General features: G+C 49.0%; 1 protein-coding gene across 4 annotated transcripts in view; it reads right to left on the bottom strand.

The window, feature by feature from the left end:
* Nucleotides 1-14213, bottom strand: part of lipeb (lipase, hormone-sensitive b) — a 55381-nt gene extending 41168 nt beyond the window's left edge. For 3 of the 4 annotated variants that reach the window (XM_059641326.1, XM_059641327.1, XM_048523836.2), the window contains exon 1: nt 14106-14213. In XM_059641326.1, coding sequence (XP_059497309.1) covers nt 14106-14175 — 70 coding nt within the window. In that variant the 5' untranslated portion in view covers nt 14176-14213. Of the gene's footprint in view, nt 1-7352; nt 7461-14105 lie in introns of those variants that run through there. The other variant, XM_059641329.1, reaches the window with a different exon arrangement.
* Nucleotides 14214-16571: the final 2358 nt, after the last annotated feature.

The following is a 16571-nucleotide window of genomic DNA, read 5'->3' on the forward strand; positions in this document are numbered from 1 at the left end:
TTACCCCTAAGAAGAATACCCAACTCCTTCTTGAAGGTATTCAATATTTTGGCCTCAAACAATTTCTGTGGCAGAGAATTCCACAGGCTCCCCATTCTCTGGGTGAAGACATTTCTCCTCATCTCAGTTCTACAGGGGCTACTCCTTATCCTTAGACAGTGACTCTTAGTTCTGGACTCCAGGAACATACTTCCTGTGTTTGCCCTTTCTTGTCCTGTTCGAATTTCATACATTTTCAGATCCCCTTCATTCTTCTCAACTGCAGTGAACATAGGTCTCATTGATCCAGTCTCTCTTCTTATGTCAGTCCTACCATCCCAGGAATCAGTCTGGTAAACCTTCCCTGTGCTGGAGCATCCTTCCTCATATTAAGGAGGCCAAAACTGCATATAGTGCTCCAGGGATAATGGGAACTGCAGATGCTGGAGATTCCAAGATAATAAAATGTGAGGCTGGATGAACACAGCAGGCCAAGCAGCATCTCAGGAGCACAAAAGCTGACGTTTCGGGCCTAGACTCTGATGAAGGGTCTAGGCCCGAAACGTCAGCTTTTGTGCTCCTGAGATGCTGCTTGGCCTGCTGTGTTCATCCAGCCTCACATTTTATTATAGTGCTCCAGGTGTGGTTTCACCAAGGCCCCATCTAATTCCTGCAAGACGTGTCTGTTTGTGTACTCCAATCCTCTTACTATGAAGGCCAACATACCCTTTGCCTCATTGCACCCCTCCCCCACTTTCCTGATCTACAACCATTCAGATAATAATCTGCCTTCCTGGGTTTTTCTCCCTAAGTGGAAAAGCTTGCATTTATCCAAACCTGTCATGCATTTGCCCACCCATTCAACTCATCCAAATCACACTGCAGCATCTCTGCATCTTTCCTACAGTTCACCCTCCTACTCAACTTTGAGTCATGCCTCCTCAGATACTGAAGCAGTCCATGTCCAGGTGCAGCAAGACCTGAACAATATCCGGGCTAAGGCTGACAAGTGGCAAGTGACATTCATGCCACACAAATGCCAGGCAATGACCATCTCCAACAAGAGAATATGTACCCCTTGATGTTCAATGGCATTACCATCACTAAATCCCCCATTAGCAACGACGATCAGAAACTGCCTTGGAATAGCCGTATAAATAGTTGCTACAAGAAGTGGCCAGAGGCTAGGATTTCAATGGCATGGCACTAAACTCCTGACTCGAACTAGCCCGCTTGATTGGCACCACATCCATTACCATCTCCATTCACTCCTTTGACAGCTGATGCTCAGTAGAGGCAGTGCATACCATCGACAAGATGCCCTGCAGCAAGCTACCAACAGCACGTTTCAAATCTACCACCTAGAACAACAGGGGAAAACAGATAGATGGGAACACTACCAAGCCACACACCATCTTGACTTGGAACTACATCACGTTTCCTTATTGTCCTGGGGTGAAAATTCATGAACGCAACCTCCCACACCCCCACCCCACCTCCTCAAAAGCACTGTGGGTCTACCTACAACACTTAGAGAGTGGTGGATCAAGAAAGCAGCTTCCCAAGGGGAATCTCGGGATGGACAATAAACGTGCCCGTAACCGGGAATGAATAAAAACTAAATTGAGGAGATGTCAGGATGGTGAGCAAAACCTTGGTTAAAGAAGAAGATATTAAGAGCATCTCAAAAGAGGGAAGAGAGAGAGAGAGGCAGAGATTTAGTAAGGGAATTCCTGAATCTCGGAGGAGGTTCCAGGTATGGGATTTGTGTAGCTGGTAAGGCTAACAGAGTGGGATTTATAAACAAGGATTAAAACCTTAAAACTGATGTGTTCCCAGATGGGGAGTGCAGATGGATAGTGCGGAGGACTTGAGGTGAGTGAAGTTATGGCCAGTAGAGTTTTACTTGGGCTGAGGCACAGCACTGAATGGGACCTGAGCCCTAAGAGGAATGGAACTGTCCAGGTCTATGACAGCAAAGACACACTGGAGACTTCCAGCAGACGGTGCAACTCTAACTATTAAACCGTTTAAATGGATCCTGGGCAGTTGTGTCGGGGGTGGACAGTATTGTGAAGGTCAAGGAACAGAGGCTACATCATTTGCCTGCCATTGTCTGATCATGAAGAGAGGCTCCCGAGACATTGATGAGCTGCCACATCGGTCGCAAGCCAGTAAACAAGGAACAAGGGCCATAACTGTGCTCGTGACTAATTCATGCCCTGGCACAGCTCCGTGGGTAGACAAAGACAGCAATAGTGAAAGCAATGCAATAGCTGGTATCAGTCTCCCCACTCAGATTCTCTTCTTCTCTCCTGTAGGCGGTGAAGCAAATTCCGATAGATTGCCTCAGCCTTTTCTGCCTGATTACACATCTGCAAAGCACCTTTGGACCTGTCTCCACGTAGAGGTGGTGTTAAATAATGCAATGTGTCATTCTCGATGTCAATCATAGACCTGCAAACTCAACATAACAAACAGAGGCAGGAGGTCACACAGCCCCTTCCCCACCCCTTGTGCTTCCTCTGCCATTCAATAACAGAGTCAGAAATCACACGATACCAGGTCATAGTTCAACAGGTTTGTTTGAAAACAAGCTTTCGGAGCCTCAGTCCTAATTCAGGTGTTAGTCCCTACTCCAAAAGCTTGTGTTTTCAAATAAACCTGTTAGACTATAACTTGGTGTTGTGTGATTTCTAACCTGGTCCACCCAAGTCCAACACCGGCATCTCTACAACATTCAATAACGGGCATGAGAGGCTAAATGGTCGACGTTGGCTCATATTTCACATGCTTCTGTCTTTCCTCTGATACAGCGTCAAACCACTAAACATAGCCCTCCAGCTCAGCTGTCAACAATGCCTCATAAAACCGTACCAAGAATTCTTTACTCGTGAACACCTCTGCAATAAAGGCTAACATACCATTTGTCTTTCCAATCACTTTCAGTGAGTGCAACACTTCTGTACACACAGACACCCAAGTCTGTCTGAACAGTGACATTCCATTGTGCGACCTTAACACTTCCCTGTTTCATATGCCATCTGGCACTTCCTTGCACTGAACCCAGCCACATGCCCTTTCCAGTCTCTACATGTTCTTCTCTCAGCTCATTTCCCCACCTAACTTTGCAGCATCAATAGACTTGGACGGATTCCACTCAGTTCCTTTAATCAGGTCCAACTTCTTTGGAAATGAGGAACCTAAGCAGTAACACAGACTCCCTAAAGTGTGGAAGCAGGTTATTTGGCCCATCGAGTTTAATTGGAACTTGTAAATTAATGGGCAGCTAAGAAAGAGCGGGTAATGCTCCCCTCAGCAGAGACACCAATGTTCTGGGGAGTGTGAATTTGAAATCACTTACAGAAAGATGTGGAGAGTGTGGTGGAAGTGAATTTTTCTTGACCCCCCCAACCACTCTGAGGGTGGTGGGGTGATTTGGGAACTCTGTGCCTGAAAGGTAGAGGCTGTAGCCCTGGTCATACATTAAAAAAAAACACACTTGGTCATTCGCTCAAAGTGTTTCAATCCACAGAGCAATGAGCCAAAAGCCGCAGAGTGGAATTAGGTGTGTTTGGTCCACTGCAGAGATTCTGTGTGTGGTGTTCACAAATCTCAAAGTGAACTCAGACAGCTCAAGTGAAAGGGAGACTGAGGTCTACAGATTTGATACAAAAAAAAGGGCGGGGGGGGGGGGTGGACAGCACAGTGGCTCAGTGGTCAGCATTACTAATTCACAGCACCAGAGATCCAGGTTCAATTTGAGCCTTGGGAGCCTGTCTGTGCGGGGTTTGCACATTCTCCCAGTGTCTGTGCAGGGGTTTCCTTGCACAGCCCAAATATGTGCAGGTTAGGGTGGATTGGCCATGCTAAATTGCCCATAGTGTACAGGAATGTGCAGGCTAGGTGGGTTAGCCATGGATAGGGTGGGTCTGGGCGGGATGCTCTTCGGAAGTTGGTGTGGATTTGATGGGCTGAATGGCCTGCTTCCACACCATACAGATTCTATAACGTCGAAGGTTTTGGAGTAGATTTGTAGCTCGGGTTGTGGGTGTTGAAGTTGGTGGGCTCGCCGAGCTGGTTTGTTGTTCTGCAGATGTTTCGTTACTGTGCATGGTAGCACGGTAACAAAACATCTGCGGAACAATAAACCAGCTCGGCGAGCCCACCAACCACAACATTCTATAATGATTCAATGAACAGCTTGCAAAAGCACAGCAGGCTGAATGGACTCTTGCTGTGCAAAGAATTTCTAATATTTGGCCATCTGTGACAATGACATTAAATCAAACTCATTCATCTTGGTTTGTGCAATCGATTTGTCCACACTGTTAGAAACGCTTTGTGCATTCTGATAAAACGTCTATAAATTTTAAACTTCTGACAATCTTTCCCTGTTTAGCATTCTTCACCCTCCCCTGCCACACACTTGCTTTATTTTTTGAGCAGATTGCTGTGTAACTCAATGTCCTTGACTTTTCTCTTTCGACTTACAAACTTTTCCCCATCATCTGAATTGTTTGTGACATTTTACTTTACAGCTCTACTGGCAGACCGATGGGGATAGCGGGACAGTGGGATTGGTTTGGGAATTATACACAGCAGTTGGAATTACTTTGGGAATAGAACATAGAACATAGAACAGTACAGCACAGAACAGGCCCTTCAGCCCACAATGTTGTGCCGACCATTGATCCTCATGTATGCACCCTCAAATTTCTGTGACCATATACATGTCCAGCAGTCTCTTAAATGACCCCAATGACCTTGCTTCCACAACTGCTGCTGGCAACGAATTCCATGCTCTCACAACTCTCTGTGTAAAGAACCTGCCTCTGACATCCCCTCTATACTTTCCACCAACCAGCTTAAAACTATGACCCCTCGTGCTAGCCATTTCTGCCCTGGGAAATAGTCTCTGGCTATCAACTCTATCTATGCCTCTCATTATCTTGTATACCTCAATTAGGTCCCCTCTCCTCCTCCTTTTCTCCAATGAAAAGAGATCGAGCTCAGTCAACCTCTCTTCATAAGATAAGCCCTCCAGTCCAGGCAGCATCCTGGTAAACCTCCTCTGAACCCTCTCCAAAGCATCCACATCTTTCCTATAATAGGGCGACCAGAACTGGACGCAGTATTCCAAGTGCGGTCTAACCAAAGTTTTATAGAGCTGCAACAAGATCTCACGACTCTTAAACTCAATCCCCCTGTTAATGAAAGCCAAAACACCATATGCTTTCTTAACAACCCTGTCCACTTGGGTGGCCATTTTAAGGGATCTATGTATCTGCACACCAAGATCCCTCTGTTCCTCCACACTGCCAAGAATCCTATCCTTAATCCTGTACTCAGCTTTCAAATTCGACCTTCCAAAATGCATCACCTCACATTTATCCAGGTTGAACTCCATCTGCCACCTCTCAGCCCATCTCTGCATCCTGTCAATGTCCCGCTGCAGCCTACAACAGCCCTCTACACTGTCAACAACACCTCCGACCTTTGTGTCGTCTGCAAACTTGCTGACCCATCCTTCAATTCCCTCGTCCAAGTCATTAATAAAAATTACAAACAGTAGAGGCCCAAGGACAGAGCCCTGTGGAACCCCACTCACCACTGACTTCCAGGCAGAATATTTTCCTTCTACTACCACTCGCTGTCTTCTGTTGGCCAGCCAATTCTGTATCCAAGCAGCTAAGTTCCCCTGTATCCCATTCCTCCTGACCTTCTGAATGAGCCTACCATGGGGAACCTTATCAAATGCCTTACTGAAGTCCATATACACCACATCCACAGCTCGACCCTCATCAAGCTTTCTAGTCACATCCTCAAAAATCTCGATAAGGTTTGTAAGGCATGACCTACCCCTCACAAAGCCGTGTTGACTGTATTTGATCAAGCCATGCTCTTCCAGATGATGCAGGGAGATGAGGGGAGCAAGGTAGTGAGATTGATTGGTAATTTATATGGGACTAAGGGGAGAAAGTAGGGCAGTAGAATTATTTTATGCCTGAAATAGAGCAGGGGAGACAGCAAGGCAGTGGGATTAGTTTGGGAATTGATGTAGGGCTAAGGGGAATCAGTGGGGCAGTGGAATTAGTTTGGGGATTGATGTAGGGCTATGGGGAGACAATGGGGGTGTAGGATTAGTTTGGGGATTGATGTAGGGCTATGGGGAGAGAATGGGGGTGTAGGATTAGTTTGGGGATTGATGTAGGGCTATGGGGAGAGAATGGGGGTGTAGGATTAGTTTGGGGATTGATGTAGGGCTATGGGGAGAGAACGGGGGTGTAGAATTAGTTTGGGGATTGATGTAGGGGTATGGGGAGAGAATGGGGCTGCAGGATTAGTTTGGGGATTGATGTAGGGCTATGGGGAGAGAATGGGGCTGCAGGATTAGTTTGGGGATTGATGTAGGGCTATGGGGAGAGAATGGGGCTGCAGGATTTGTTTGGGGATTGATGTAGGGCTATGGGGAGAGAATGGGGCTGCAGGATTAGTTTAGAGATTGATAGATGGTTACAGGGACAGGGTGGGGCTGCAGGATTAGTTTGTGGATTGGTATGTGGATTTGAGGAGAATGTATGACAAGGGATTAATCTGCAATTAATTCAGTTTAGGGAAGGGGAGGTGGGAAGAATAAGAGCTGTTTGTAAATTGATACAGGATTATGTGTCACATTGGGGAGGGGACGGCGGTGATGATGGATCCAGGAATCCTAGGAAGAAGGGGAAACATTAATGATAAGATGGAGGGAATGGGACAAATTCGTGGTGAGAAGAGAAAAATGCTGTGGGAAACCAGGAGAGACGGAAAGAAAAGGTTACTGTAAAAGATAGGAGAGAGAGGGGACATGAAAAAAAGAATGGGCCTTCCAAAGTCACACATCTTCCTGACTTTGACATATATGAGCCCTTCCCCCTACATCGTTCAGTCAAAACCAGGACAATCTGTCTTCTCTCCAACGCTGCCCCTCACTGGCTCCCCATTCTCTCATCCACTCCCCACATCTTTCTCTCCCCATCGCAATCTTCCATTCCCACTCTCTTTCTCACCACCTCTCCCCCACGACATCTCCCTAAATCTCTCTCTCTCCATGTCCCCACTTCCCCTTCCCCTTCTCTCCTGCTCTCCTGCTCCCCTTCCCTCTCTCTCTCTCTCTCTCTCTCTCTCTCCACCTTCTCCCATCGCCATATTCCCCTCCCTCTCTCTCTCCCTCCCCATCTCCCCAACGGCAGTACAGTAGGTGAGCCAACATCGCACAGGCTACAGCAGTGCAAGCAGGGGCTGCTAAAGGCAGGTCACAGATCACAGCCTTTGGCAGTGATGCTTGGACACCTCCTCTGACTGAACAGATGATGGCAGATTAATTTTACCTCTGATCCCTGGAAGACTGTCACGGTGAGGGAAGCAGGAGTGCTTGAATTTACCCTTTGATGGTTCTGAGACACAGCGAGCACAGGTTCCTTTCTTCTAAGTCTGACAGCTCAATGCTGACTGTCTGAATGCCCTTCACCCTTTTATCTCACTGCATGAGTAAATTATGAAGCTGCACACATTCCCTGTGGCCTGATAGCACAGTTCCAAGGACAGCCCAGTGACTCATTTGCAGACACGTGCACACTCTCCCAACTTTTATTGAGAGGGGAGAAACAAGATGTGTAAAAATCACATTGATGTGGATAAACAGGTTAAAAGAGGGCTCTTGGAGGGCAGCGGGAATGTGGTGACCTCAGAACCGGGAGGCTTGGGTTTATGTCCGACTTGCCTAGGAGCTGATTAGAAAATATCTGAACGGGATGAATTCAAACCAACTTAAGTCCAAGTTGGCATGACAGAGTAGGTAGGCCTTTGGAAAAGAGAGTTAACAGACAAAGACTGGCATCCAGATAATGATTCAACAGTTACTTCACATTGTACCCCAGGAACAGTGTCTGCAGTATCACAAAACTGTACCCGGCACACAGAAACAGTGCCTGCAGTATCACAAAACTGTACCTGGCACACAGGAACAGTGCCTACAGTATCACAAAACTGTACCCGGCACACAGGAACAGTGCCTGCAGTATCCCAAAACTGCACCCGGCACCCAGGAACAGTGCCTGCAGTATCACAAAACTGTACCCGGCACACAGGAACAGTGCCAGCAGTATCACAAAACTGTACCTGGCACACAGGAACAGTGCCTGCAGTATCCCAAAACTGTACCTGGCACACAGGAACAGTGCCTGCAGTATCACAAAACTGTACCTGGCACACAGGAACAGTGCCTGCAGTATCCCAAAACTGTACCTGGCACACAGGAACAGTGCCTGCAGTATCCCAAAACGGTACCTGGCACACAGGAACAGTGCCTGCAGTATCACAAAACTGTACCCGGCACCCAGGAACAGTGCCTGCAGTATCACAAAACTGTACCCGGCACCCAGGAACAGTGCCTGCAGTATCCCAAAACGGTACCTGGCACACAGGAACAGTGCCTGCAGTATCACAAAAATGTACCCGGCACACAGGAACAGTGCCTACAGTATCACAAAACTGTACCTGGCACACAGGAACAGTGCCTGCAGTATCACAAAACTGTACCTGGCACACAGGAACAGTGCCTGCAGTATCACAAAACTGTACCTGGCACACAGGAACAGTGCCTGCAGTATCACAAAACTGTACCTGGCACACAGGAACAGTGCCTGCAGTATCCCAAAACGGTACCTGGCACACAGGAACAGTGCCTGCAGTATCACAAAACTGTACCCGGCACCCAGGAACAGTGCCTGCAGTATCACAAAACTGTACCCGGCACCCAGGAACAGTGCCTGCAGTATCCCAAAACGGTACCTGGCACACAGGAACAGTGCCTGCAGTATCACAAAAATGTACCCGGCACACAGGAACAGTGCCTACAGTATCACAAAACTGTACCTGGCACACAGGAACAGTGCCTGCAGTATCACAAAACTGTACCTGGCACACAGGAACAGTGCCTACAGTATCCCAAAGCTGTACCTGGCACACAGGAACAGTGCCTACAGTATCACCAAACTGTATCCGGCACACAGGAACAGTGGCTACAGTATTCCAAAACTGTACCCAGCACACAGGAACAGTGCCTGCAGTATCCCAAAACTGTACCCAGCACCCAGGAACAGTGCCTACAGTATCCCAAAGCTGTACCCAGCACACAGGAACAGTGCCTGCAGTATCCCAAAACTGTACCCCGCACACAGGAACAGTGCCTACAGTATTCCAAAACTGTACCTAGCACCCAGGAACAGTGCCTGCAGTATCCCAAAACTGTACCTAGCACACAGGAACAGTGCCTGCAGTATCCCAAAACTGTACCTAGCACACAGGAACAGTGCCTGCAGTATCCCAAAACTGTACCTAGCACACAAGAACAGTGCCTGCAGTATCCCAAAACTTACCCCACCCCCAGGAACAGTGCCCGAAGCATCCCAAAACTGTACCCCGCACACAGGAACAGTGCCTACAGTATTCCAAAACTGTACCCAGCACCCAGGAACAGTGCCTACAGTATCCCAAAATTGTACCCGACACCCAGGAACAGTGCCTGCAGTATCCCAAAACTGTACCCCACCCCAAGGAACAGTGCCTGCTGTATCCTAAAACTGTACCCCACCCCAAGGAACAGTGCCTGCAGTATCCTAAAACTGTACCCTACCCCCAGGAACAGTGCCTGCTGTATCCCAAAACTGTACCCGGCACCCAGGAACAGTGCCTGCAGTATCCCAAAACTATACCGCACACTCAGGAGCAGTGCCTACGGTATTCTGAAACTGTACTCAACATCCAGGCACAAAGCCAGGGATAGTCTGGCCTTGAACCAACAACCCTCTTATCTCTCCTACGGCTCTGTATTAATCTTCGTGTAATCTCACTGTACCAGTCTCTCTTCCAGAGTCCTATATCAATGTCAGTGTAATCCCACCATCCTGCTCGCTCTCCCAGAACCCTATGTCAATCCCAACTAACTGCAGTGCTGGACGGCAGGAGGGAAGCCCTGGACCAGCTCTTGAAGTCAGAGCAGAACACCACGCTGCCTCAAAAATAAACATCAGAGCAGCTCTGGAATGGAAACAGCCAGGAGATGCACTGGTGGTTCAAGGGTTATCTGCCCACAGTCACCTAGCAATGGAATGCCATGGCTTCTGCTCATACCCATTCCCTCGGACAGGTGATCACAAAACTGCTGGGCTGACTGAAGAAAGCGACAAAAGGGTCACTGGTTGACCGGACCTTCACCATGAGGAGAGCCCTCCTGGATTGCTGTGGGTTCCAAGCAGCAGATATTTTCTGTCTGCAGGATTTCTCCTGTGTGTGTTTGTGTGTGTGTGTGTGTGTGTGTGTGTTTGGGGGGGGGGGGGGGAGGGAGGGGGGTGATGGTGGTTCACACTCCTGAAGGTATCTGAGGAGGAAGGAGGTGATGGACCCCTCTCCAAGTTGTCTGTAGCACCATCATCCATTCTCCCTACACAAAGAAGCCCAGTTTGTCACAATCCATAAGAACATATGGCAGCATAATAGCTCTGTGGTTAGCACTGCTGCCTTACAGTGCCAGGCACCCGGGTTCAATTCCTGGGATTTGTTGGGCCAAATGGCCTGTTTCCATACTGTAGGGATTCTAGAACAACCTCTACTTGCTGACAGAAGCCCTGACCGTCTGGGAAGGAATGTACAGCTTGAAAGAGGCCACTGACATAGTGGACCCCTTTGGAATCTGGGCCAGCAAGCGGCAGGTCAAGGTAACACTGAAGGGGGATGTTAACGATAACATTCTCTAGCTTCGTGATTGGAGCAGCCGAGGCTTCCTGACTTACAGGTGATAGTTGCACTTTTGTGTGACCTCACACTACTGCGGAAATCATTATCCCTCGACAGTAGAAAGTTTGCGTTGTCCAAACAGCGTACACTATTCGTTAATCGCATTACAGCCAATTCGTGTAAATGAAACATGCGTTATAGCACAGCTACCTGTACACGAGGCACCCAAGAGTACGCCAAACCTGTGGGAAGTCAGGGCACATGGCAGTGGACTGCAAAGTGACTGTCTGCAAGAAAAGCAAACAGAAAGGCCACCTGGCTAAGGAATGCAAGGAGTCCAAGAGCTGCAACCTGTGTGGGGAAGGAGGCCAGCTTTTCAAGGTGGTGGGGGGGCGGGGGGTGTAGGGGATAGCACGTATGCTCGGGCAGCCAGAAGTGGCAATAGGAGCCATGGGCTCCTAGAGGACAGTAAACTGCCACCCTCAAGCAAGAGAACTGAAACAGCGGGCACCGAAAGACAGAGACAGGCCAGAGAGGAAGAAAATGTAGCCAGTGTGGAGGCACAACAACTGAACCAGCCTCCACTTGAACAGAGCAGAGTCAATGAAGAAGGAGGAAGCAAAGGGAGGCTGGGGAGTGGATACCAGTGAGAAACAACCAGAAAAGGAAAACATGCTGACGGTACCCATCCCGCCCCCGCCCCCGGACAACAGCAGAAAGATAAGAGGCAACTGCATGCTGGACACACCAGCAGCTGCTCTGACGATGAAACCCATGCAGAGGGATGGCCACCAACAATAAAAAGGAAGCACAGCACAGCCCAGCACCATGGGGGAGAAGGGGAGGAACACACACGCCGCGCTGCCCCTCCCCCAACCCCCCCAACCCCACAACCATCCTAGAAACGCCGGACGTCCCAAGAGGCCCTGGTGAAATCCAATCTCCAGCATCGGGAACCAAGGGGTACCCACTGCACCACAGCTTCGGTAACATCCCCTCAGCCTGAGGATCAGCATATCTGTTTATACCAGATTGTACGACATGAAGCCCACATACAGTGTGGCTTCCCAGTTGTTCCTGTCCTCTGTCACTGAGATCTTAGATAGCAGTGTGTGGGAGAGGCTGGGCCAGCCGTTATCTCTGGATGACTGGAAAGGAATAAAATCCTGGAAGCAAAGGCTTCCCGACCGAGTTGTATTCAACTCTGTGGGATCTGATTGGCCACGGCGTGCTGAAGGTGTGTGAAAATATGCTTCTGGCAGGTACCATGACTGAATCCATGAGGAATCATCACCCTCATCTACAAGTGGAAGGGGGAGAGAGAGAGGAATTTGAAATTGACAACACTCTTATTGCTGAATGCAGACTACAAAATCCCGTCTCAGATCCCCGTTAACTGAGTCAGGCATGTTCTGGGATCGGCGATTCACCCTGACCAAACCTGTGCTGCATCGGGCAGGATGATCTCTGACAGTCCCGTGCTCCTCAGGGATATAATCACTTTCATACAGGACAGGGGGTGGATGATCACCTGCCTCATCAGCCTGGACCAGGAGAAGGTCTTTGGCAGAATATCTCACACCTACTTATGGGACATGCTCTCCAAAACAGGCTTTGGGGAGAGAATCTGCAATTCGATCCGACTGCTCTACACCAACATCATTAGTGCAGTCTCAATCAATGAGTGGGAATCAGATCCGGAGTCAGACAGGGCTGACTGCTTTCTCCTGCCTTGTGTGTGTGTTGAGTCCATCAGGAAGGATGTGAGCCTGAGAGGGGTGTCTATTCCAGGGGGCAGAGGCCTGCAGGTCAAAGCCTCCCTGTACATGGATGACATCACCACTTTCTGCGCAGATCCACTGTCAGCGTTCAGTCCCATGAGAATCTGCACGAGTTTGAACGGGCCTCGGGAGCCAAGGTAAATCGAGGCAAGAGCGAGGCCATGTTCTTTGGAAACTGGGCCGACTGGCCCTTTATCCCCTTCATTTTCAGAACAGATTACTTGAAGGTTTTCGGAATATGGTTCGGAGGGGCTGGAGCATGTATGAAAACTTTGGTGATGTCTTCCACCCAGGTAAGGCAGAAACTGGGTTTTTGGAAGCACCGCTCCTTCTCCATTCAGGGTAAGAACCTGGCCATCAGGTTTGCGGCACTGCCTCTGCTAATGTACATGGAGCAGGTGAAGCCCATTCCCACAATGTGCACTGTTGCAGTTACCTGAGACATTTTCCACTTCATCTGGAGGTCCAAAGTGGACCATGTCTGCAAGGGCACCACATACAAAACTCTGGATGGGGGGGTGCGGGGAATGAATGTATTCAATGCTGCCCTCATTCTGATGGCCACCATTGTGTGTGGCTGCATTAAACTGTGTAGACTCTCGGTATACAAACACTAAGTGTCACTAACATACTGAGGTTTTACCTGTTGCTGGTGTTGTGAAGGATAGGACTAGCCTTGTTACCATGGAATGCTCCAGGTAGTTGGACCATTCCATATCACCTGTCCTTCGTGGAGAAATTTGCAAAAATAAACACCTTTGACCACAGATCCATCAAGAAGTGGTCGGCATGTAGTGTCCCTGAGACCCTGAGGGAGATGGAGAGTGTGGATCCTGTTGCGTGGTTCCCTGAGCAGGCTGTCAAAGTCACTTGGCAGAATGCCTCATCACGTATCTCTTTCTGGAATGTGCCTTTGCAAAGGAAGTCTGGAGTAAGATGCAGTGGTTTGTGTCGAGGGCCGTCCCAAGCACCTCTGTGATACAGGGCTCTATGCTCTACGGTCTGTTCCCTGGGACACACCAAGACAAACATCGACTCTACAGAGTTGAACTGCTCTACTGATTATGCATGTGTATGAAGACATTTTTTCATGAATAAAGTGCATGTTTGAAATTTAAACTAAGTGCAGAGACCTGGTCTAACTACCCCTACAACCAGGACTGCTTACCTCAGGTTTTTCTGGAAACCAGAATCCCCAACTATCCTGGGAACCAGATAACACACGCTCCACTAGAATCCCTGACAACCAGAACCCAAACCCAGTTTCCCAGGCAACCAAAACCCTAATCTCAGTTTCCTTGGCAACCAAAACCACAATCCTGGTGTCCCTGGCAACCAGAATCCTGGTGTCCCTGGCAACCTGAACCCCACAACCCGTGTCCCTGACAACCAGAACCTCGGTTTCCCTGGCAACCAGCAGCCCCAGCCCGTGTTTTCTGGGTGGCGATGGAGAAGCCTGGGGAGGGGGGAGGGGGTTGGGTGATGTAGGTCTCTCTCTCTCACCATCCACACGGCCCTCAATACCCCTCCAGGTCAATATCCCCCATAACACTCTCTCACTCTTACCCCAGCTCCTGTCTCTTCGCTCGGAGCCCCCGCCGGTGCCGGAACCGGTGCCGGCTCCGCTTGACGCCATCTTCTGACCCCGGGGGCTGACAGCTCCTGGATTCACCCCATCCCTTCCCGGCCAATCAGAACACGTCGATCACAGCGGACACCGCCCCTCTGCCTATCCTAGCCGATAGCATTCGGCTACCGTCCTGTCAATCACTAAACGATCCGCCCTCTCCGCCTGGGGGCCATCCGGAGAGAGGCTGCTGCCCCAATCTGCCCGCCTTCTCCGGTTAGGGCCAATGGGTACGCGCCGCGGCACTGTCAATCACAGACCGACACGCCCGCTCCAACCAGGGCCAATCGGAGCTACTCTTCATCAATGTCAATCATTACTTTGACCCACCTACCCGTTTCGGGCTTTCAGTCACCCATTGGTCCCGCCCCTTCATGCTCTCGGCCATTCAGAGCCCCTGTTATTCACAAACCGACACTCCCTCACCTATCAAGGCCCGTCCAGTTCGCTATCAATCACCCATTAGGCCCGCTTACCCCCGTAAGGCCAATCATAATTCGTCACTGTCAGATGAACTGCGCTGCGTACCGCCTATACACGGATGTTGGCCAATCGGAGGCAGCTTCGTCATGCCAATCATCATCCCATTTGACCAATCGTAGTCCAGATCTCTCATTTCCGGTCCGCCCCCTTGTGCATCTACAAGGGCTTCCGACATTTGAACCAATCGGCAGTCTCTCCCCCCTGCCAATCATCCGTATAGGCCCCGCCCATTCATGTATCGGCCAATCATAGCGGAGAGGCTGGGTGGATTGAGAAATACAGGAATGGGGAGGGTCAGGGGGATGTTGTTTGGAGGGCTAGTGTGGCCTCGATGGGCTGAATGGCCTGCTTCCACACTGTAGGGATTCTATAAGAGAATAGGGAGAGTGGTGTTTCTGATTGGTGAAAACATCAATTCCTAGGGGATTGTCCAGTGAAGCTATCCCAGTGAAACTGAGACGTAAGAACACTTTGGTGGTAAGCGAAGACCGAATATGTAGTGAGATCGCAGGTGGGTGTAAGAATAACAATAGCCGATAAATGTCTGGAATTAAGAATCTAATGATGACCATGAATCCATTGTTGATTGCCAGGGAAAACCCATCTGGTTCACTGATGTCCTTTAGGGAAGGAAACTGCCATCCTTACCTGGTCTGGCCTACATGTGACTCCAAATGTGGCTAACTCTTAACTGCCCTCTGGGGCAATTAGGGATGGGCAAATAAATGCTGACCTAGCCAGTGACGCTCTCATTCCACTAATAAAAAGGGTTTTTTTTAACTTTCCAAACATAGTCTGGAACTTTCACAGTGGCTTGGATAGGGAGGAATTTGTTCAAGTGTGTTCAAGAAACCTTTCTCCATCAATATGTCAATAGCCACACCGGAGATGGGGGTAATAGTTGTCCTCCTTTTGGGATATAAGGCAGGTCAAGTGAGGGAGTTATTATTGGAAGACCACTTTAGGGCCTGTGACCATAATTTTATAATTTTTAAAACAGCTATGGAAAAGGACGGGCCCGGTCTACATGTTAAAAGCTCTCTACTGAGGCGAGCCCAGTCTTGCTGGTACTAGGCAGGAACTTTCAAAAGTCAACTGAGAGAAGCCGTTCACAGGTAGAGGGACATCTGGCAAGTGGATGGCTTTCAAAAGCGAGATAAGTGGACTTCAGGGACAGCATGTCAGTGTGAAGGGCAAGGCTGGCGAGAGCAGGAACACCGGATGATGAGAGATATTGAGGCTCTGGTCAAGAAAAAGAAGGAGGCAACATGTCAGGTTTAGACAGCTGGAAGATGTGAACCTTTTGAGGAATATAGAGTTGTACAAGTGCATGAAGGAGGTAAAACAGGAGGCAAAAAGCGGACATGAGATAGCTTTGGCAGATTGGGTTAAGGAGAATCCAAAGAGATTCTGCAAACACATTAAGGAGAAAAGAATAACTAGGGAGAGCATAGGGCACCTTGGAGATTAATGAGGCTGTTTATGTCTGGAACCACTGGAGGTGGATGGGATCCTAAACAAATATTTCCCATCTGTATTCAGTGTGGAGGGAACATGGGGAGATAAATAGTGATGGCTTGAAAAGAGTCCACATTACAGAAATAGAGGTGCTGGAGGTCTTAAAATGCATAACGGTAGATAAATCCACGGGACCTGATAAAGTGTATCCCGTGAATTTGTTGGAAGCTTGGGAAGAAATTGTGAGGCCCCTAGCAGACACGTTTGTATCATTGATAGCCATGGGCGAGGTGCCAGAAGCTTGGAGGGTGGCCATTATTTAAGAAAGTCTGCAAGAAAAAAAACAGGGAACTATAGATGGGCGAGCCTGACATCAGTGATGGGTAAGTTGTAGGAGGGAATACTGAGAGACAAGATCCACATGCATTTGGAAAGGTGAGGACTGATAAAGGATAGTCAGCGTG

This window comes from Stegostoma tigrinum, chromosome 41 (assembly GCF_030684315.1).
Source record: "Stegostoma tigrinum isolate sSteTig4 chromosome 41, sSteTig4.hap1, whole genome shotgun sequence".
NCBI classification, from domain to species: domain Eukaryota; kingdom Metazoa; phylum Chordata; class Chondrichthyes; order Orectolobiformes; family Stegostomatidae; genus Stegostoma; species Stegostoma tigrinum.